The sequence below is a fragment of the Sciurus vulgaris genome, assembly GCF_902686455.1.
Source record: "Sciurus vulgaris genome assembly, chromosome: 17".
NCBI classification, from domain to species: Eukaryota; Metazoa; Chordata; class Mammalia; order Rodentia; family Sciuridae; genus Sciurus; species Sciurus vulgaris.
The window spans coordinates 38,488,599-38,511,230 of record NC_136478.1 but is presented as its reverse complement, the minus strand read 5'-3'; the positions used below and the strand labels follow the sequence as shown (position 1 = coordinate 38,511,230).

At 40.3% G+C, this 22,632-nt stretch overlaps 1 protein-coding gene across 1 annotated transcript; it reads right to left on the bottom strand.

The window, feature by feature from the left end:
* Positions 1–20,401: 20,401 nt before the first annotated feature.
* On the bottom strand, positions 20,402–22,281 carry LOC306649222 (protein SET-like). Its single transcript, XM_079120012.1, has one exon. It carries the CDS (start codon positions 22,183–22,185, stop codon positions 21,355–21,357), a length of 831 nt encoding a protein of 276 aa, XP_078976138.1. The 5' UTR covers positions 22,186–22,281; the 3' UTR covers positions 20,402–21,354.
* Positions 22,282–22,632: the final 351 nt, after the last annotated feature.

Here is a 22,632-nt window from a genome sequence, read left to right as displayed (position 1 = left end):
GCTGAGTCCATGTGCATGGTATGTTTTTCCCCATCCTTTCACCTTTAGTCTATGGGTATCTTTTTCTATGAGGTGAGTCTCTTGCAGGCAACATATTGTTGGATCTTTCTTTTTAATCCAGTCTGCCAGTCTATGTCTTTTGATTGATGAATTCAGGCCATTAACATTCAGGGTTATTATAGAGAAATGATTTGGTTTCCCGATCATTTGGTTCATTTTTAAAATTTTATTTATTTATTTGTTTGACACAACTTGTTTCCTCCTTTATTTGACAATTCCTTTAGGATAATTCCTCCCTTTGCTGATTTGCTTGTTTGTTTTTCATCTCTTCCTCATGGAATATTTTGCTGAGAATGTTCTGTAATGCTGGCTTTCTTTTTGTAAATTCTTTTTGCTTTTGTTTATCATGGAAGGATTTTATTTCATCGTCAAATTTGAAGGTAAGTTTTGCTGGGTATAAGATTCTTGGTTGGCATCCATTTTCTTTCAGGGCTTGAAAAATGTTGTTCCAGGCCCTTCTAGCTTTTAGGGTCTAGATTGAAAAATCTGCTGATATCCATATTGGTTTCCCCCTGAATGTAATTTGGTTCTTTTCTCTCACAGCCTTTAAAATTCTGTCTTTATTTTGTATGTTAGGTATTTTCATTATAATGTGCCTTGTTGTGGGTCTGTTGTGATTTTGTGTATTTGGAGTCCTATAAGCCTCTTGAACTTGATTTTCCATTTCATTCTTCAGATTTGGGAAATTTTCTGATATTATTTCATTGAATAAATTGTTCATTCCTTTGGCTTGTTTCTCTAGGCCTTCCTCAATCCCAATAATTCTTAAATTTGGCCTTTTCATGATATCCCATAGTTCTTGTAGATTCTGTTCATGATTTCTTACCATCTTCTCTGTTTGTTCAACTTTGTTTTCAAGGTTAAATATTTTGTCTTCAATGTCTGAGGTTCTGTCTTCCAGGTGTTCTATCCTATTGGATATGCTTTCTATGGAGTTCTTAATTTGGTTTATTGTTTCCTTCATGTCAAGGATTTCTGTTTGTTTTTTTTTCAATATCTCTAACTCTTTATTGAAATGATCTTTTGCTTCCTGTATTTGCTCTTTTAACTGTCGATTGGTGCGATCATTCAATGCTTTCATTTGCTCTTTTATCTCATCATTTGCTTCTCTGATCATTTTAATTATGTACATTCTGAACTCCTTTTCTGTCATTTCTTCTGCCATGCTGTCATTGGGTTTTATTGATGTAACATCTAGATTTGTTTGCAGCATTTTCTTTCCTTGTTTTCTCATATTGTTCAGGTATCAGAGGACCGCTGAGACATTGCAGATTTCCTCTATTGACTTACAATGTCCCTGAAGATTTCTATATATATCCCCTCTTAGCCTTCAGTAGGCTGAAGTCTTGGAAGAAGTTGATAATGCGGTGCTCCACAAGGAAGCTGCCTCTCTAGGAGTGGTGGCCTTCAGGTGGGGTATAATCCCTGCTAGTGGGCAGAGGTGCCTCCACTTGTTGACCAATGGTCATCCAAAGGGGACCTAGGCTGCGGGCTGAGGCAAGGCCTGTTTGGGCCTGTGTCTCTGGTTTTACCGTCCTTGTGGGGAAACCTCACCCAGCAGGGAAGACTCACCCAGTGGGGAGGTCTCGCTGGTCAGTTCCCTCCTAGAGGTTCCCCTCAATTTACAGCTACCGCCTGGGCTGGGCTGCCTTCCTCTGCAAAGTTCCCAGGGGCCCGGCCCTACCTCCTGGGTCTGGGAGCCTCACCCTTCGCAGATGAATCTCCTTAGGCTGCCCCTCTTCAGAGAATCTGCCCGCAGGCCTGGATCCTTCGCTCCGCCCTAAGCCTGTCTCTGTGTGGCTCTTCCACCAAGAAGCCTCCTAGATCCTGGGACCCTGCTCTGCACCTAATCGCCTAGCTATGCGGTCCCTCCTCTGAGCCGCCACCTGGGGCCCCGAACAATCGCTCTGAGTCCCAGAGACCCGCCACACGCCTCTTCCTCCAGATAGCCGCCCAGTATTCCGGTGCGGTCACTAGGAGTCCAAGAAACTCACTTCGTGCCTCCTCCTCCCACCAACCACCCGTAGCCCGGGGCAATCAATCACTCTGAGTCGAAGTGACCCTCCCCGTTCCTCCTCCTTCTCCAGATAACCCCCCAGGTGTTCAGGAGCGGTCGCTCTGAGTGGCTCTGAAGCCACATGACCCACTGCACGGGTCCTCTGGGCAACCGCCCGGAGCTCTGGTGCGGCCACTCAAGACCAAGCGACCCACCACGCTTCTCCTCCAGGCAGCCCCCCTGTGTTCAGGAGCTGTCACTTTAAGTCCAAACAACTCACCACTCGCCTTCTCCTCTGAGCAGCCGCCTGGAGTGCTAATGCAGTCACTGCGAGTCCAAACGACCCGCCGCGCTCCTCCTCCTCCTCCTCCTACTCCTCTGGGCAGGCCCCGGGGTTCAGAAGTGGTCTGAGTCCAAACAGCTCGCCACGCAGCTTCTCCTCTGGCAACCGCCTGTAGCTCTGGTGCAGTCACTCCGAATCCAAGTGGCCACGCTCCTCCTCCTCCTTCTCAGGGCAGGCCCCGGTGTTCTGAATCCACACAGCTTTCCTTGCCACTCCTCCCCTGGGCAGCCGCCAGAGCCCCAGTGGTTGCTCCGAGTCCCAGCGCTGTGCCGAGCGGCCTCCTTTACGGCGTTCCCAGTTGTCCGAGTTCACTGCTCCAGCGGCGGGAGGGGTGTCTCGCCGGCAGCTCTACTTCACAAAGTTCCTTGTGTTCCGGGACCACCGTCCCATCCGGGACGCCTTCCCAATGGGTGAGAGTCACCCGGCTGCTTTGAGTTGGTCCCAAGTTTCTCAATATCTCCTCTTTTGAATCCTGAGTCCTTGAGCAACATGAAATGCAGCCACCCTCTATGCCGCCATCTTGAAAAACCTGGGTTTAGCTCTTGATAGGGCATGTGTATTTCATTTTTTCTCTGTTTTTTCTCTGTTTTACAGCATATTGTTTAGTCCTAGTATGTAATCTTTATTCTTAAGGTGTGGCCCTTTGAGGTTTCAAAGGATGATTCAAGATATTGAACAAACTCCTCAACTTGGTGGGTTTTGAAAGTCAAATCTCTGGCTCCACAGCACCAATAGCGACAAACTCTCTGCTTACCACTTTAAGCTCCAGCTGTTGGTTTCTGCTTGGTTTCTGGGAGCATTGCCACCAACAAAAAGTTTAGGAGTCATCCAAGTTTTCTAAGGTAGTTGTACACAGGTAGGAGGGATCCACCATTTATTGCTTATTCATTCTTGACTTCCCAGTCCCAATTCTCAATTTTCAGCTGTGTTCTAGAAGTTCCAAACCCCAACCTTTGACTCTTCATCCCAGTAAGATTGTCACTTTTTCTTTAGCTGTCAACCCTGTGCTCTGCAAAGTTGGTAGGATCCTTGAGAAAATAGGGTGTGTAAGTCTCACCTCATTTGCATTCTTCTTTTTGAGGACCATATCTCTCCTTCAGTTTATTCCTGCTCCTTATTGATCTCTAGGGCCTTAAAACAGTCATTTTTAATATTTTATCAAGTCTTTATACTTATTGGCAGGAGGGTTAATCAGATATAGACTATGGTGGCATTACTTGAGTTGGAACTGACAGTCTAAATGCATTTCTTAAAAGCCTTAGGACTGTCGCTGGCTCTTTGCGGTTCCAAAATCCATGGATATTTGTCACCGCCTGCAGCAACAACTTGCACGGGTCTTATGGGTGGTGGAGTGGAAACTGAGGCACTTCTATCTTTCTCTTTGGTGCACTGCTTTCTTGCTTGTTTATAGAGGATAGAGGAAATGAGGTTTACTTGCTTTGAGAGGAGAGAGAGACAGACTGTTTCTTGCTTGTTACTTGCTTTGAGAGGAGAGAGAGAGAGAGACCCCGCTTATCAGAGAGAAGGAAACTTTGCTTAAGAGAGAAACTTTGAAAGACAGACAGGCTTTTCTTAGAGCTTAGAAGGAGAGAGGCCTGCCATGCCTTAAAGTCCTGCACCCTGTGAACTAAGGGTGTGTCTACCTAAGGTCCCTAGTGATGCGTCTCAGTTCTCCGTTCTGCAGTCTGCCTTCTGCAGCTGCCCCTATTCGCTGCTGTGTTTTTCCCTCTGGCTGCTTCTAATGGCTGCTGTGGCGTGTCTTCTGCTACTGCTTTTCTTCTGCTAATGGCTGCTGTAGCGTGTTTTTTCCCTCTGGCTGCTGCCCCGCGTGTGTCTTCTTCTACTAGCTTTTCTGGTAATGGCTGCTGCGTCTGTCTCCCTCCGCCTACGCTTATATCACCTCCAGGACGCGGAGAGCAGGGCCACGCCTCTTACGCAAAGATTAGGCGAGCCGCTTGGAGCAGGCAATTAGTGCTCGAGAACACATGTGCATACATTGTGTGCGTGGACGAGAAAATCACCTGAGTGTGCTTATGTCAATTAACCTCCTCGCTGCCGATGTGATCAGGCGCCATCGTGGCGCCGCCAACGTGGCACAGCCCCCAACATAGGACAGTAGGAGGAACCTCATTAACTCAATCAAAAAGATATGTAAATATTTTCTTCTTTTACTCACTCAGCTAATGTTTTTGGACCCTAGAATATAGAAGGATCTCTCACATGCTCTTTTCCATTTCATTTTTCAAGTTAAGATTTGTCTACAACTAATCAGATTTGGGAATTGATTTTTTAACCTTAGGTATTCTTTCTAATCCTCATCATCTACAATTTTAAAGATTAGATGTGGATCCTGACATTAATTTCTGTGAAATTATTTCCATCATATAATATTGGCATACTGATATCCGTGGTTATAGTGGATATCCTTTTTTGCCCCCATAGTCCAACTTTGCTTCTTTTTATGAGTACCTAAAATTTCTGTAGAAATTTCAGGCTCAGGTGGAGCTCCAATCAGTTCACAGGTGGAACATGTGACTCTTGCTTGGCCAATCAGAGAACTCAAAGTAGCCATAGGTTGGTTTAGGGGTTGCCATGTAAGTCAAACCTAGCCAATCAATGTAATATCTCTTGACCACAGTAATTCTTTCCTTATACCAAAATGGAGATACTGGCTAAAAATGAGCATGAGTCAGTATGTACATGGATCTATTGGAAAACAGGTGTGAAACTGTGTGAACGTAGACATGGGAGTATTGCTGTCACCTTGACATTACAAGTAACTGAAAGTAAAACTGCAAAGAGAGCAGAACCAAGATTTGGAGACAGATTGGGTACAATCGAAAGGTCTGGATATATCTCTACTTACAGTTTTATATCTGAACTTTTCACCACGTGTATAGATTAAAAAAAAAAAAAAAAAGAACAAGAAGGAACTTGAGTTGGGTTCTCTTTCACCTAGAACAGAAATAGTCCTGACTAACATATCAGCCAAGGGTCTAAATGGGGTATTCCAATTATAACACCCAAAGATGAAAAGGGAGGCCTGGCCACCCCAAATTGTTTTTGGTTGAACACACTTAAACAAGTCACGTCAATCACCAGGTTCACAGCTGACAGCCTTTCTTTAGCACCCTGCAATCATTCTCCTGCAATTTTCTGGAATGAGTGGAGCAGGCACTAGATCAACAACACTGATGATATGTTTGCATGCTACACATTCTCAAGCCATCTTGCAATCAAGCTTTATCTCTCTTCCCAAGTGGATGGAAATTCTTCAGGGATATTAATATTCTATGTGTTCCTTCTCTGAGCAGGGCCTCTGTAGTTATGCAACCTGAGTCCCTGTCTACTGGACGAGAGGTAACCTTTGAGCAATTTGTGGGAACGGTTACACAACCTAATTTCTGACTGTTCCTGGTATCACTGAACTACAAAGGTGCTTATATGATCAGAAAATTCCACGTTGGTTTAGAAAGAGTGCCTGCTTTTCTTTGCAAGTTTCAGAGGAAATTAATCAGCAGTGTCTCCCAGACATTTTAAATAGTCCCTGATATCTTACCTGTTTGATCTGCCAAACATATTTTTTCCTCTTCTAATTGTTCTAGTATTCAAGACCTTTTGTACAAATTTCAAACGCAAAAGATAATTGCAAAATAGGCTTTGGCCCCCTGCTCCCTTTTTTTCTGTGTGCTTTAGTGGGCCTTTCTCCAGCATACCTACACAATCAGAAAGTCTTTGGGATATAAAAGATTTTTGGCAAGCAGCAAACTGTCACGCCAGACTAGATAAACACTGCTTTTTTCTTTCATAATGTCTAATTTTTCCACAGCAGCGTGAGTTCGGTATGGCCATTATCCCCAAACATAATTTATTTTGGGCCAGATTGGTCTGTCAGTCATTTGTCACTCTCTGTTCCTCAGAAGTACCTCAGCAATCCATGTGTTTCCTTCCTACTGAACTTGAATGAGCATCTGCTCTGACTTCTTCAGTTGATTTCACAGATTCGTTCTTTGTTACATTTTCCTTAGGTACATTTACAGAATTCTTTACTTCTGTCTGTGAGGAAGTATTAGCTCAGTCATGGTTGGAGAAGGGAAACGAATGAATCACTTGCTTAATTTCTCTTTGTAGAAAGAAAGGCATTTTGTTTCCTGGGAGCAGATCTAGTCACAGAGATGAAATAATCAGTTTATGGAGAGTTAGGTTTTATTCTTTGCTAAAATGGAATGATCTTGAGGATAGGATTTGTGGCAAATATTTGTAGTTTCATCAATATCTAGCTCTTCCTTTCTTTCACTGGCATGTAGAAGTCTATACTACACAACCCTTTGCATTTCACCAGGACCATGTGACTGATCCTGCCCGAAAGGATGAAAGAGGAAGTGACTTAATGTCACATGTAAGCAGAGACAGTTCAAAGTCCTTGCACGATTCAAGGAAAATTAGAGGAGGCTTCGTGATGAGATGCCTAGACATAATGTGGGAGGGACTTGGTCACAACTTAAGTCACAACAGAAAGGAAAGATGTCCTGGAGAGTTACCCAGTTCTGCAGTACACATTGAGCAAGAAATACAGGTTAATTGTATTAAGCCATTAACAGTTAGGTGTTCTTATCATAACCCAGTCTATTTGTTCTAAATAATGTAGGAATTTGGAATACAACTGTGATATGTTCAAACAGTGAAATACTCAAATCTTAATGTACACTTTGGACTGTTATATACGAATGCTTATATTCATGTACCCCACAACCACTTTAAAAGAAAACTTATCTGTCACCCAGAAGGTTCTTTTTTTGCTCCTTCTAGACAGTCCCTTTCCTCCAGAGATGTCACTCGTTTAACTCCCTTTCCGTAGGTAGTTTTGCCAGTTCTAGAATTTCATATAAATGAAATACAGAGTGTGTGTGTGTTCGTTCATATGCGTGTTTGGGTTTGTGTGTGATCTTTCACTTGAATATTTTTGAGATTTACCCATGTTGACAGTATCTCTTGCTGAGGAGTAGCCCATTGTATGAATTTACCACAGTTAGTTATACACTCACTTTGATGGATATCTGTTCCCAGTTTTGGGTTATTATGAATAAAGTTCCTAAGAACACTTGTTTATAATGATTTTTATGGACATATATTTTCAACTCTCTTGGATAAACACCTCTTTGTGGACTTTCTGGATCATAAGATGTGTGTCTAGCTTTATTAAAAGGTTAAGAAACAAACTGCTTTTTAGAATTATTCTATCATTTATACTTTTAGTAGCGACATATGAGTATTCTGGCTGCTTCATGTCTTCTCTGACACTTGGAGCTTTCAATCTTTTTCTCATTTCAGCCATTCCAGTGGGAGTGCAGTGTGTCTCATTGTAGTGTTAATTCCATTTCCCTGATGACTAATAGTATTGAGTTTTTTTTTTTTTTTTTTGTATGCCTATTGGCCATTTGTAAATCTTTGTTCATGACATAACTATTCATATTTTTGCCTTTTAAAAAATAGGTCATTTATTCTTTTATAATTGAGTTATAGGAAATATATATAGTCAGATAGATATGTTGTGAATATTTTACCAGTCTTTAGCTTGCACGTTTATTTTTTTAATGATGTTTTCTGATGACAGGATGATTTTTTAAAATTCTGATGAAGTCTAAGTTATAATTTTTCTTTTATGGTTAACATTTTTGTGTGTTTTAAAAGAATTTTTGCCTACACCAAGGCCATAGAGCTAGTTCTCCATATTTTTTCTTAGAAACGTTGTTATTTTTGTATTAAGCCTAACATTTATTTTGAATTTGTGTGTACAGTGAGTGAGTACATATACGTGTGTGTGTGTGTGTACCGAATTGCTTTGGCATCCTTGTCAAAAACTATTTGATTTTGTATGTGTAGGCACATATCTTTGATATTTTAATTATGTTTCATTGATGTACTTGTTCTTTCTTTTTCAAATATAAATTTTCTTAATTATTGTAGCTTTATAATAAGTCTCAAAGTTGAATATGTCCTTTAACTTTATGTTTTAAAGATTGTCTTGATTATTCTTGGTCCTCTGCATATCCAAGTAAAATTTAAAATCAGCTTTTCCTAAACTTTCAAAAAGGCCCACTTGGAATTGAATTGAAATCCACAGATCAGTTGAAGAGAACTGAAATCTTAATAATACTGAGTCTTTTAATCTATGAAGATAGTATATCTCTCCATTTATTTAGGACTTCATTAATTTCTCTTAGCAGTGTTTAAAAATTTTCAGTATAGAAGTCTTACACATTTGTTAAAATTTGTATAATTTGATATTTTTAATCTAATTTAAAATGGAATTTTTAATTGGAATATTTTGAATCTAAAATATTGTTCTGAGCATTTGATATGTTTGAACTTCAGCAAATACAATGCTCTTTGCTTCCATCACTTTGCTTATGCAATTGTCCCCTACCTACTTTACTATGCCCTTTTCCTTTCTCTATCTGATAAGATTCTGTTTTTACATCAATGCTTTCTTACATTGGAAAGCTTTCCTAACTGAGGAGCTCTTGTAGCTTCTTAGATTTGGCTTCTGTTCTCAAGAAACTTAAAGAAGAGGAGGCACACAAATAAATACAAAGTAGAAAATGAACAATGTCATCTGAAAGTTACAAATAAAATGAAAGTCATATTTGGCTGGGAAAGGAAGGTGAGCTCATGAAGGTTATCCTGGAAGACTTTTTTGAATTGTAATAATCTTCAGTGTTTAGTACCTGTAGATTATTAAGCGATCATTAATTTTATAGTTAGACTGCATGCTTCATGATGGCAGGGGCCACACCCATATTTGCTTTGTTGTGCAATATGATTCAAATGTTAAAGAATTATTGGAGATTATTTTTTTAAAAATTTTGATTTCCAGGCCTGCTTTCTAGGAATTTTGAGACAATGGGTCTGTAGGAGGGCTCAGAAATACATATTCCTAACAAAGGCTTTTGGTGATTCTCTGGCATGGTTTGTTGAATAATGCAATATGGTGACTGAGAAAGTTTTAGGCACACAACTGGTAGTGAGAGAGTAGTAGGTTTGTTAATGATTCAGTCTGAATGGCATCAAAGCAAGGCAAACAGGGACCAAGACCTTAATAAGAACTGTGTTGACAGTTTTTGCAACCAGGATGCTGAACTTCCAGGGGCAGATGTGTCTCACGAAGTCTTTATATTCTTTTTTTGTTCTTATCTTCTGTCTTTCCTTATACTTAGGCTCCTTATTGTCACTGGTATGAATGACTTTATAAGTTCTTCTCTTTTCTTTTCCAAAATCCTGCTTCTCTTCAATCCTTCCCATTCAGATTCTCTCCCTCCTGGAATAATTCTTTGACTTTTACTGTCCTTGTTCCTCCCAGACTGCGGCCACATCTGTTTCAGTTACATTCCTGCATTGTTCTTTCAGGAGAAAAAAAAAATCCATTTTTTATAGCAGAAGAAAGTACCCTACTTGCCATACTTGTGACTATTCTAGCTGTTCCCCTGGATTGGGAACCCACACTGCCTTAGACTTCCTGAATGACATACAGCCCATGCAGATCAGTTGTTATGACAATCGTTTTGTTTCATTCAAGGCTTTCTCCTGTAACTCTTTACAAGGCCTAATTTTGCATTGTACTCTGCACCCTAATATATAGTATATAGCATACTATAGTTCTCCAAGACACCTTAGATCAAGGGTCTTGAATTTCAATGATAATGGCTTCTTCAGAGCCAAGCGAATTGCAGTTCAACTATATAGCTACCGTTTAATCTCCCAAATGAGACAGAGAGAGGCCAGGTAGGACATTTTTCATAAGCAAAAAGGTTTTAAACCTTGAATGTAGACTTTAAAAACTTGCATATATTTCGGGTAACTGGTACTTGGCTGCTTTATAATGAAAGGTCTCCTTAATAAATATTCCAGAGCCAGCTCAAAGTAATCTTAGGAAGGGTTGGGGAGAGTCACTCAACCATGCAGAGTTCATTTTGGCAAAGTGATGGGTTAGTGGGGGTTCCCCCACATAACAGAGTTACTTATTTGTGTTTAGCTCATGTACTATACTTTAAATTCAGCCATCTGGTATGTATTTTTTTTCCTAGGGCATCCAAGAGAATGGATTGTGGTTATGTAAACAAACTGACTGAGAAATAATGTGCAGGTGCCCTAGCCATGAGACCGTTCCCATTTACATACATTTCTTGACAGTTGCTTCCCTTCCCATTCTTCCTCCCTCTAACATTGACCCATAATTCTGAACATGGCTGGAAGAGGCTTGATAAAGACAAGCGGAGGTACCCATCAGTAAGAATTATTGACACATGGGAGGTTTAAATCAGGCCCCAAATATGTTATCTCCCTTGACCAGAGACTGTAGACCACTGAGCTCTTGTTTCCCTAACCCCAAGGTTGTCATGGTGTGTGTGTACACAGGAAACAGTGTGCACTGATTCAGCTTGTACTGCACTTGAGTTAATGTCAATGGGCTGGTGAGTTTAGATGATGGCATTAGTAGGGTTGCTTTTTGGAGCTCTCTCAGGTCAACACAGAGGTTCTAGGGATAGACAGTGGGGTGAAGCCCATTCATCCATACCTCATGCTTTTGCTTTCACAGTAATACTTAGCCTCCCTTTCCTGCCTTCTTCAGGGGTCTTCTCCAGGTGGGAAGGCTGATGAAGTCCCTCCTGCCTTCAAGGACTAGCTTAGGAACCACAACCTCCATGAAGACTTCTAGAATTTTATGGCACATTCAGCACCTTTCTTCTCCTGCCTCAGTTTGGAATAAAGCATTCTCTTTGTGTGTGTGTGTGTGTGTGTGTGTGTGTGTGTGTGTGTGACTTTGTAAGGCTTTCTGGAGTATCTCTTGAGAAGATAATGCACAATGGTCAAGATTACAAACTGATGTGTCAGTGATGAGGATCCATTGTTAGATCCATTACTTAATAGTGGTTGGATTTGGGACACATTAACCTGGTCTTTCCAAGCCTCAATATTCTTATCAATAAAATGAAAAAAAAGAAACATGCATTCCTTGTAAGAGTGTTGGAAGGATTATATGAGATACTTGTAAAACATCCAATCTATGATTGGCTTTTATTATGTGCTCATTAAATGTTAATTTTTATTATTATTATGTACATTAAACAAATATGTATCCAGCACTGAGCAAGATACTGCAGATGCAGAGTTGAATGATTTTCCTTGAAGAAATTTACAGGTTATTGGGCAGATACACACATTAACAAGTTTTCTTGAATCGTAGTTCAATGAAGTAACTTTGATAGTGGGAATTCAGAGACCATCCACTTCGCCTCATTTTGCCATAACTTGAGTGTATCTTCAGCAACACGATGTGTTGCTGAAGAGCAGAGACAGCATTTCCCTGATTTGGTTTTCCCCAAGAACATGACAAAGTGGTGATTAAATTGAACTCCCAGCTATTTGGCGTTTCCTTCTCTTTCCCTGTTTCCATGTGAGACTGTCCATCCTTGCTCCTCAAGCTGCAGGTGGCTTCTGAAGGGCACTAGCAGTAAAGATGAGGTTTTAAAGTTCCAGATTGTCCTGAACAGATGACCATGCTAGATGGCATGTAAGGTCCCTGGCGGGTGCTGTGCCAAGTCAAGTTGACTCACTGCCCTTCTCTCTGCCAAGGTCAACACAGTGGGCAAGTGATTTCCAGTAGCAGGAAGGCCTCAGGGGACACTCACCCTGGTGGGTAGTTACTTAAGTTTTTACGAGCATGGCTTGATTAATTAGCTTCTGAAAGGACAGTAGTTATTCCCGGAGAGGCTATTAGGAAGCACCTATGTTATTTGGTCCTTGCAGAAAACGATTAACTGAAATTCACACTCTGCAAAATAATTAACCAAGAATGGCGACACTACATTATGCCGTCATTTTGAAGAAAAGGTCTCTTAGATTGCAACTTAAAACTTTAAATTATTTTGGAGACTAGCTTTGGCTTTTAGATAGATTATAATAAAAGCAAATTATTGTACATTTTAATAACTGGCTTCTTTGGAAAAGGAGGTCTGATACAAGGCTGATGACTGTGATGTATCTCATAAAAGCTAATTGACAATCTAGTTCTTTAAATACCACAAGAATCCATCATGGTTAACATTACTACGATGAGTTCCAAAGGAATTAAAGATGATTTACCAGCCATTGGGACATTTTGCTAATATTATACATACTGAAGGAAGTAGTAAAAGAGATGAATACTTTTAGGCACCTCCAATTGCCTAATTTGTAAACAGACGTCATGCGCAGGACCTCTAGTTCAAGGGCATGTACCTGGTTGGGATGAATGCAGCATTAGTATTACATAGATAGCTTTTTCTTCTCTCTGTATTGTCCTTTCCTGGAACATGTACAGGCCATTGGGATATTGTGACTCTATTCTTGGAAAAAGCTGGTTCCTTTATTCATTTTTAATTTTTGTTCTGTTGCTCTCCTGTTTCTCTACAACCCTCCTCTTTAATGATTCTATGACCAGAGGTATTCTGTGATCCACAGGGCCTAGGTGGAGATAATTCCATATTTACCTCCTTTAAGAGACAGCCCGGACTTATGACATTACCAACTGACTCCCAGGATTGGTGAGAGGAAAGAAGGGGTTTCATAATGAAAGGATTCCTCTCCAAAGGGTGCTGGAGTTGGGGTCCTGGTGAGCTTGGGGTATTCAAGTCTTGATTTGTCAACCAGAATCTGATGAATTCAGAATGTTCCATCCCTCCTCAAAGAGTTAAAAAGAGTTTTGAACCAATATTTTAAAATTCAGATTATTGACATTTTTTGGACAACCACAGATGTTATAAAATGGGGCTCAGAACCCCATAGGGTAGGAAGCCAGAGCTAGGAAATGCTGTCCCTTTTAGACAGCACATAGAACATCTCCCCATCAGGAAGCTGCTTGGGTTCACTCATTATCTTATCTGCTTGAATTTCTAGTATTGAATATGATACTTATCAGGGCCCCTGGAGTGTAGAGCATGATAAAAACTCTAGAGAGCTGGAGCATAGGAGGATTCTATTTTCCTCTCAGAAAGAATTGAGATTCCTTATTTGACATGCGTGGTCTTCTGGTTTGGCCTCCAGATACCCAGGTTTTACTTTTGTCATTTCACTCCTCAGACCCAAACTTATGGTCCTCTACTTCTCCAGCTGGGAGGAAACATGACCTTATAGAAGACTTAAAGGTAAAATAAATCTTTGGAAAGATAAGCAAGCATACATGATGTAGCTAAAAGTGTTGGGAGCCCAAAACCTCCATTCATCCCATGTTTTTTGTTATACTTTGGGGTTCCCTGTGGACAGGGGCAGTGGGAGAAGTAGCAATTGTGTTAGGCACTTTTCTTTTGTTACCATCACTAGAACTCAGGTTGTTCAGTATGGGGCACTTCTTATCCTGTGAAGTTAATATTTTGTTAACTTTCTCTTTCTTCCACAAGTTGGTAAACTGATTGAGGGGCAGTTTGATGATGTCATGGCCATCTGGGTACAAACTGAGTTTCCCTAGTTCTCATCCACCTACAGATACAAATGAAGCAACAAACCCCTTTGCATACTTTTGGCTCTGCTTTGTTAACCAGAGCTCTAAACCTCTGTGAAAAGTCAGTCAGGATTTCTGGGAGGCTCCATGGGGTGGTTCACAGTTTTTGTTCACAAATGAGAGTATTTAGCAATCCAGACACATCTGCCATTTATTTCCACTTCTACTCCAGCCTCCCTTGGATGGATCTATCCATGCCTACTACAGTTCTGCTGAACTGTACCAGTGAGGTCCTCAGACAACTGTGTCCACCTAGCACCCAGCTTCTGCTTCTGACTACCACTTCTATAGCATGCAGTGTTCATAACCTTTTCTGCCTTTAATACCCCTGTCTCCTGACATTCACCATGATGATGATACTCTTCTAATAATAGTTTATTAAAAAGTATCAGACATTGTACCCTTACTGGGTATCTGCTGGCAAGTTCTAGCATAGGTATGTATGCAAGGTATACTCCTGAATCTCAAAGAATAAAGACCTACAAATGTGCAGCTTTACTACAAAGGTAAAATGGAAGCCCAGAGAAAGGACCCCAAATCCAGACATCCAGTGTTGTGGTTTGGATATGAGGTATCCCCCAAAAGTTCACATTTAAGACAATGTAAAAAGATTCACAGAAGAAATGATTGGGTTGTAAGAGTCTTAACCCAATCAGTGAATTAATCCCTGATGGGACCAATTGAAGTGGTAGGGTGTGGCTGGAGGAGAATGGAATTGGGGCCCTGTTTTGGGATATACGTTTTGTATCTGGAGACTGGAGACTCTCTCTGTCTGCTTCTTGATGATGTGAGCTGCTTCCCTCTGCCACATTCTTCCGCCATGATGTTCAACCTCACCTTGGATCCCAAGGAATGGAGTTGGCTTTCTATGGACTAAAACCTCTGAAACCGTGAGCCCTCAAATAAATCTTTCCTCCTCTGTAATTGTGCTGGTCAGATCATTTAGTCACAGCAGTGAAAAAACTGACTAAAACATTCAGGAAAAGTAATATTTAAGCTGAAACCTGAAGACGAATTCCAGGAGTTAGGGAAGAAAAGGTAGAGTACAGAAGAAAGAAGGAAAGAAGGTTAGAAGGAAGAATGGCAATAGCATATGAAAACCTAGAAGGGAAGAGGGCATGGGTTTTTCTGATGACAGGAAGTTTAATTTCTGAGGGCAGGTAGTTTAATTCAGCCTCAGCAAAATGAAGGCTCATGGGCGATGACTGATAAGAAAGGAGCCTGGAGAGGTCTGCAGGGCCAAGGAGGGGGCTTATAAGCCATGCTAATTCTGTGGGATTTTTCTGCAGGGCAATGTGGAACCCATATCAGGTTTTAAATAGGAGAGGGACTTGATTGAATGTGAACCTTAGAAATACTCTTCTTGTATAAAGAAAGGTGTGAGAGTTCCAATTTCAGCAGAACAATCTAAGGATTCTGGCAATTCCTCTTGCCAATATACTGGCTATAAAACTTGTTGGGAATGTAGCATTGATTGGCACGTCAGCTTGGGACTAGCCAGAGGTCAAAAACTAGTAAAGTCCAGAAACCAGGAGTAAGGAGAGAATTTGCTTTGAGATTTTAGGTACTTAGAATTAGCATTCACTAAATGCTACTTCTAGTTACCTAAATAGCATTCACTACTAGCTTTCTCCTGTTTAGCAAATTGGGTGACACTGCGTCTTGGATTTTGTGACCCCAGGGTACACATTATAGGGCCTATCCAAAGAGACGAGTCTAGTTGCAATCCCTTCCCTCACCCTTCTCACACCCCATGGAATGTGTTGTATCCCAAATGTCCATACTTTCCATTTAAGTATGAACTAGAAACAAATCACTTACTCTCATCATCAACAGCTCACCTGGCAATTACAAAAATTGCCCATCTCAAACTTCAGAGTTGAATAGGGGAAGAGAATTAAAAAAAAAAAGAAAAAGTCTAAAAATTTACAACCACAAACAAGTCCTCATATACGTTTAAAGTCCAAAATAAAGCCACCCAAATAGGTGAAAGTATTTAGCTAAAATTTTAGTTTAAAGTAATTCTTGTTGTAAGATCATCCAGGCACATATCTGAAACAAATTCAATCATCCCTGTGGAAGTTGCTTTCAAACCAGGTCTCAAATAATTTTCATAAACTTTTAAAATATAGGAACAATAAAAATTATACACGCTTATAAAGAAGTGAAGCATAATGAGTAGGAACCAGAAGAAATATAAATATTTGACCTGAAAATATATCAGATAGAATTATTAAACACCCAACATAAAATAAGTATGCTTAATATGCTTCAAGGAACAGAAAATATTACAATACACGTAGAGACTGTAGAACAGGACTGATTGTATTAACAAAAGAATTTTAGACTTCAAAGTATGATTGTCATAAAAAGCACAAGTAGATCTGAAAAACTATGAGAATATAGCACTTTCATTGCTTTAGTAATAAAAACATCAGACATAAGTTGAGACATGAAGAGAGAAGTTGTAGCATACTTCTAATTAAAGTTGTAAGAGAAGAGAGAACAGAGTAGAAGCAATAGTAGATAGGTAACAGTTGAGAATTTTCCCGAAAAAATAAGAGGATCTATTCCTCAGATTTGTAAATTCCAAAAAAAAAAAAAAAAAAAAGGCAATTAAGAAAAATTTTGCATGTCACAAGAGGAATGCCAAAGGCAAAGATAAGACCTGAAACAGAGCTAGATTGGAGAAAAGGGATAACCTTCAAAAGAATAACAATTCTTAATTGATATATTTCTCAACAAAAATAATGGAAACCAAGCCATAAAACTACAGAATAGTATCTTTACTGTGCTGAGAGAAAAACTTGCAAACCTGGAATTATAAACCCGGCAAATAGGTCTTTCAAGAATGAGAGCCAATTACTAGGTAGAATTTCCAGACAAAAAATGAGCAAGTTTTCCCACAACACACTCTCATTAGAGAAGATTTTAAATGGCACAGATCAGGCAGAAGGACTGTGATTATAAATGCAAGACCAACATGAAGGGAAGATCATGAGCAGTGAATGGATAACTATGTAGGAGAATCTTACAAACTCTGGAGGCATAAAACAATAGTTAAGATGTCATGTGCTTTTAAAAAGGTAATAACATTTATGCCAGCAACATCACAGAAATATGGAGAAAACATCAACATGATAATGTCTCCAAAACAATGTCTGTGGGAGAGCCAGTTACAGAATAAGCCATATGACATTTTGTCTTTTAATTAAAGTTTAAGTGTTTGTAAAATAAGTTGTATAAGGATTCGCACTCATGTAGAACAAACATAAAACAAACATAAAACATTCATGGGTAGTCTGTGCACCAACTTAAGGGTAGTGGTTACCTCTTAGCAGGAGCAGAGGGAAGAACAAGGAATTTTGATGGAAATTATGTTTAATTTTGGAAATACAAATGCATCTGAAACAAACATGCACAATGTTAAGATTTATGCAATTTGTAATAGTGGGCACAAAATTATTTTTGTTGGCTTGTTATATTATAATAAATTGTTCTGAAGTCAACATTGCTGGATAATAGATGGGTAGTAATTGGAAAATATTGGAACCGGAAGAATCCCTTTTTGTAAAAGTAAAACTGGAAGAGAATTCAGCATGTTTAAATACCAACAGGATGGAGCCAGTGAAGAGAGTAATTGATGCAGTATGGTCTCTAAGAAGATAGCAGATGTCTGATTCTAAAGTAGCCCTGTAGGAGTTAACTTCATATAGGAAGAGTAGTTCTTTTCCTTTGATGAAAGATATATGGGAGTGCTATAATTTGAATCTTGGATGCCCCACAAGACTTGGTCCTTGACTTGGTGCTATTGGAAGATGGTGGAATATTTAAGATGCAGAACCAAGAGAGGTAGGTCTAAGGTACTTGCCCTCAAAGGGGATGTGGGATGCTGGTTTCTTGTTCTCTTTTTTATCTCTTTTGGTCATCATGAGGAGAGAAGCAACTTCTTCCACAAGATCTCACTACAAAGTACTGCCTTGCTACACACCCAAATGAAACCTCTGACACCATGAGCCAACAACAAACCTTCCTTCCTTATAAGTTGATTTATCATAGGTATTTTTATAGTAATTGGAAGCTTGATAACATAGGGAGGAGACCAAGTACATTTTGGCTTTGATGGAGGAGAACAGAGATGTTCCTATTTGATTGTGTAGGTCAAATCTGGGAGGCTATTTACTCAGAAGGAGGGAGCAGATATTTAAGGAGCCTGAAGAGGTCTTTGAATATTGGCTAAAAGTTGCTGTGGTTGTATTTGGCAAAGTAGGAGGGCATGTTTTTCCCTCAATTTGCCTAATGTGCTCTTCATATACCAAAGTCATCCCTCTCCTCAACCAGTTAACAGAGTTTCAATGATGTAACTCTTCCAGGGTTGCCATAGCATTCAGATAGGAACATGAGAGAAGGCAGTCGGGTAGATATTAACCATCTGTATATGTCACCCTCTTTCCTCAACCAAGAGCAAAACTGTACTTCTCAGACTTTACCTGGAGATTTTGTTAATATACAGATTCCAAATCACTAATCAGGATTGGGACTTGAGATTATACATTTCTTAAGTTTCCAAGTCATGCTGCTGCTGCTGATTGGACCACCATTTGACTAGTGTTCTTGCTTTCAGTACTCCATCCAAATAGAGTTTTGACTCAGCGTCTCACCAGCTTGACAAATATGTCCATCAGGTTAAATGAAATTTGGCTCAAGTCCTTTGTTCCAGCTGGGTCCCACAGCTTAGCTCTGGTTTGAGGTAAAGCAGGGGCTTAAGACAGTGGGAAGTTCACTTTCAGGAACAAAGGCATCCTGAGGCTTAGCTTCAGACAAATACCATGTCCTTCCTCTCTCTTTTGAACAATAATGCTACAGTCAGAGAATGGAACGCTTGGCTCCTTGTTAAGCCTTTGACTACATGATCCCTGCTTACTTAAATCACTGACAGAAATAAAATCAGCATCAATAGTATTGATTGATCATTTCCTCTAAGGTCTGAGAGGCCATTCTGCCCAAGAAATGTTAAGCTTCTCCTGGAAGTACCCACTTTCCTCTTACATAATTTTAACTGTTTGTGTTCATGGTATTCTAGAACACTTACACTGAATTCCATGATGCCTGTTGAGGATTCTCAAACATCTGCTCTCTCCTTTAAGCAAATGACCTTCTGGAATTGGCCTAAACACTCCTGTACTGAACTGAATTTGTCGGGTTAATTTCCCCACAATTATAGTTAAAAGTAAAAGCTATAGTTCCTATATGCCCCCAAATCTTTGTGACTGGTATTTTTGGATATTAGACTTCTTTGCTTATGTGATGGTCACACTAGATTTCAGTTCTTTGAGGGTACCTACATAGACAGGGATCCCCTCACAGGAATGCTTGAGAAGAAAGTATAGAAGTGATCAGTGTCCATAGTCCAGTACGTCCACAGTACCCAATGTGCTTCTTAACAGTTTATTAACTTCAACATTATCAATATTTGGGACTGGATAATTCTTTTTTAAATTTTTAAATTTCTTAATTTTTTATTTTTACAGACTGCATTTTGATTCATTGTACACAAATGGGGTACAACTTTTAATGTCTATGGTTGTACACGATGTAGATTCACACCATTTGTGTAATCATACATGCACATAGGGTAATGATGTCTGTCTTGTTCCACCATTTTTGTTGGAGAGAGCAGTCTGTGAATAGTAGCATGGTGATCAGCAGCCTTGTCCTTTACCTACTAGATGCCCCCAGTCATGGTAACCAAAAAAATGTTTCCAGACAGTAACAAATGTTTTCTGATTGAGAACCACTGTTCTAGAAGAACCTGTACAAAATAGAGAGGGAAGTAGAAATCAAGTAAGTAAACTTTGTGTTGGAAGAGTCTTGGTGTCAGACAGACTTCAGAAAGGTTTCCTCTGTACTATAAAATAGGTTATGCTAGCTCTATAAGTATGTTAACCAGTTGGACCCGAATGCTGGTGAGCCTCAGGTTTCTGCCTTACATTTTTTTCTTTCCTTGATTGCTCCTTGAGTACCTCAATTCCAAGGTTTCAATAAGCATTACTCAGCCTAAAACTTGCTGCTAAACTCCGGACCAATAAACTCAATTTTTTGCAGAATCTGGACATTCCGTTGGTACTTTGAACATAATTTTCTCCAGACTGACTCATCATAGAAGTTTGCAGGATATTTCCACACTAAAATTTTGATGATACAGCTCTTCTGCTTCAAACTTTTTGTTGGTGCCCCATCATTCTCAGGGAAATTAAACTTGCTTGATACAGAGAACAGACCTGTCATTCATTGGCCTGCCTCTTCAGCCTCCGTTCTTATCAATCTTTCCTCTCCTTTCTGTGTTACCTATGCCTCAGTAACACCATGGTTCCATTTAATTTATAGATATTTGACATTTTTTCCTTTTCCTGACTTAGGATTAGTGTGTCTTCACTTTCTTTTTTTGTGTGTGTGTGTGTGTGTACACATTTAGTTTTATTGTAACAAAGCAACTTGTACACTTTTAACGTTTAAAACTGAGCATCACCTTTCCTTTCCAGTGAAAACAAAAAAGAAAATTTAAAAATAAACAAACAAAATTACAATAGAGAATGTCAATTCCAAATAAGATCCTACAGGTTCTGCTGATTCTCCCATCGAGTGGCAGGGCTCAAGTCATCATTAGGAGAGAATTTTTTTTTAAAAGTGTCATCTTAAACTGCAAGGATGTCCGTTAAACATCACAATTAAACATGCCAAAGGAGAAGCCATGTTGTCAAAATGCCCACTTAACCCACCCAAACATCTCAAACCCACCCTTTGCTGACCTTCTATAACCCCATTTTTAAAATTTTTTTTCTTTTTTTAAACAAGAAAAAGTAGACAGATACATGTTGGTAATTGCTAACTGTCCATATTCACATAGAGACACAGTGTAATCTCTGAGCCCAATATACAGAGAAAGGAGGAAAAAAGCTAGAATTCTATGCACTACTGCACAGGGGCCTAGCACCCTCCAGCTTCCAGCAGAGTGAAGGGAGCAGAAGGTTTTTCTTTTTTCCCACAGAGCACGGTGGTGTTGATTCCATACAGTTTGTTTTGAGACAGGAAGGGATAAAAATGAATTCAGAACAGAAGGGTGTAGATTCTTTTCCCATTATACTCTGCTCAAGGTACTTCCCCCCAAAATAAGTTGAGAACCATGGTTTGAGAAAAGAGACCTCAAGAACAGGGTGACTGAGCACAAGGGGGGGAGGGGGGAAAGAAAGGAAAGGGGGAAAAAAAAAAAGACTGCAACTTGCTCCCAGGGACTGAATTAAAAGAAAAAAAAAAAAAAGAAAAAACAAAAAAAAAAAAAAAAAAAAAAAAAAAGAAAGGAAAGAGAAAGAAAGAAAACAAAGAAGAAAAAAAAAAAGGTTGGAATCCATCAGTGTTCAATTAGTCATCTTCTCCTTCATCCTCCTCTCCTTCCTCCCCTTCATCATCATCTTCATCCTCTTCACCTTCATCCTCATCCCCTTCTTCATCAATATCTTCCAATCCTTCTTCTTCTTCATCATCATCATCATCTTCTTCTCCTTCCCCTTCTTCATCATCCATATCAGGAACCAAGTAGTACTGCAATGGATTTGGCCAAATATCGTCTTTGATGACCTCTCCTAATTCATCTGCACCTGCATCAGAATGGTCAGGAAACCAGGTAAAGAAGCTCTCTGGTTCCTCATGCTGCCTCTTCCTGCTGGCTTTATTCTGCGTTTGACTTGAACGTTTCGTCAAATCCTTTCCAGATTTCCATTTGATTTCAGTGGACTTTGAAGATGGATCACCACTCCCATTCAGATGAAATTCTTTGGAGAGAACTTTATTTTCGAAGTAAGAATTTTCATCAAAATAAAAATCTATTCTGTAACCTGATTTGATATCTTCAAATTCTGTCACTTCAACTCTGGTCAAATAATGCGGCGCCTCTTCATCTTCCTCCCCAAGCAGTGCAGACACTTGTGGATGGTTGACAAATGTTGTTACCCAAAAATTTGGGATTTTGGCGATCAATTCTGACCTCTTCTGAAAAAATGGTTGGCGGAGTTTGTTATATTTCGGTTCTACTTTCAATATCTCCTCACTGGCTTGTTCATTAAGTCCGTCTATTTCATTTTGTACTTCATCAATATGTTCAATTGCTTCTTGTTCTTTTTCTGAGGTCTCGTCGGCCCCGTCGTGGTTGGAGTTGAGCTCCTTTTTACTGACTTTGGCCGCCGGCGCCGACATGGTGCTGCTCCGCGGTCGCGGGGGAGCGGGGAGGGGGAGAGAAGGGAAGGCGAAGGGGGCGGGCAGGCGGCTTCCCCTCGCGCCACGCGCGGGCGCCCGCTCCGTCCGCCGCCTCCTCCCCGCGCTCGCTCGCTCGCCCTCCCCCTCGCTCGCTCGCGCTGCCCTCGCGGCCTGACGACGAGGGAGGGGCGGGGGGGCGTGCCGGGCCGCCCGGGCTCCTGCTCGCGGAGGGGAGGCGGCGGTGGACGGCGGGGCTCCCTCCGTGTCTTCACTTTCTAGCTTGGATGTAAGTATTACCAGAGTTCCACGGTTCGGTCTTATGATGTGACTATGTGATCCTAAAGTGGCCTGTGTTTCCTTCTTCCTTTGTAGGGTAAAGTTTTGCCAGCATTTTTTTTTTTTTTTTTTTTTTTTTTTTTTTGTCCAAAAGGCCACACTTCCAAGGGG

What these genes read in the sequence shown, in the direction of transcription:
- LOC306649222 (XM_079120012.1), bottom strand. Translation starts at nt 22,185, where the DNA reads ATGTCGGCGCCGGCGGCCAAAGTCAGTAAAAAGGAGCTCAACTCCAAC.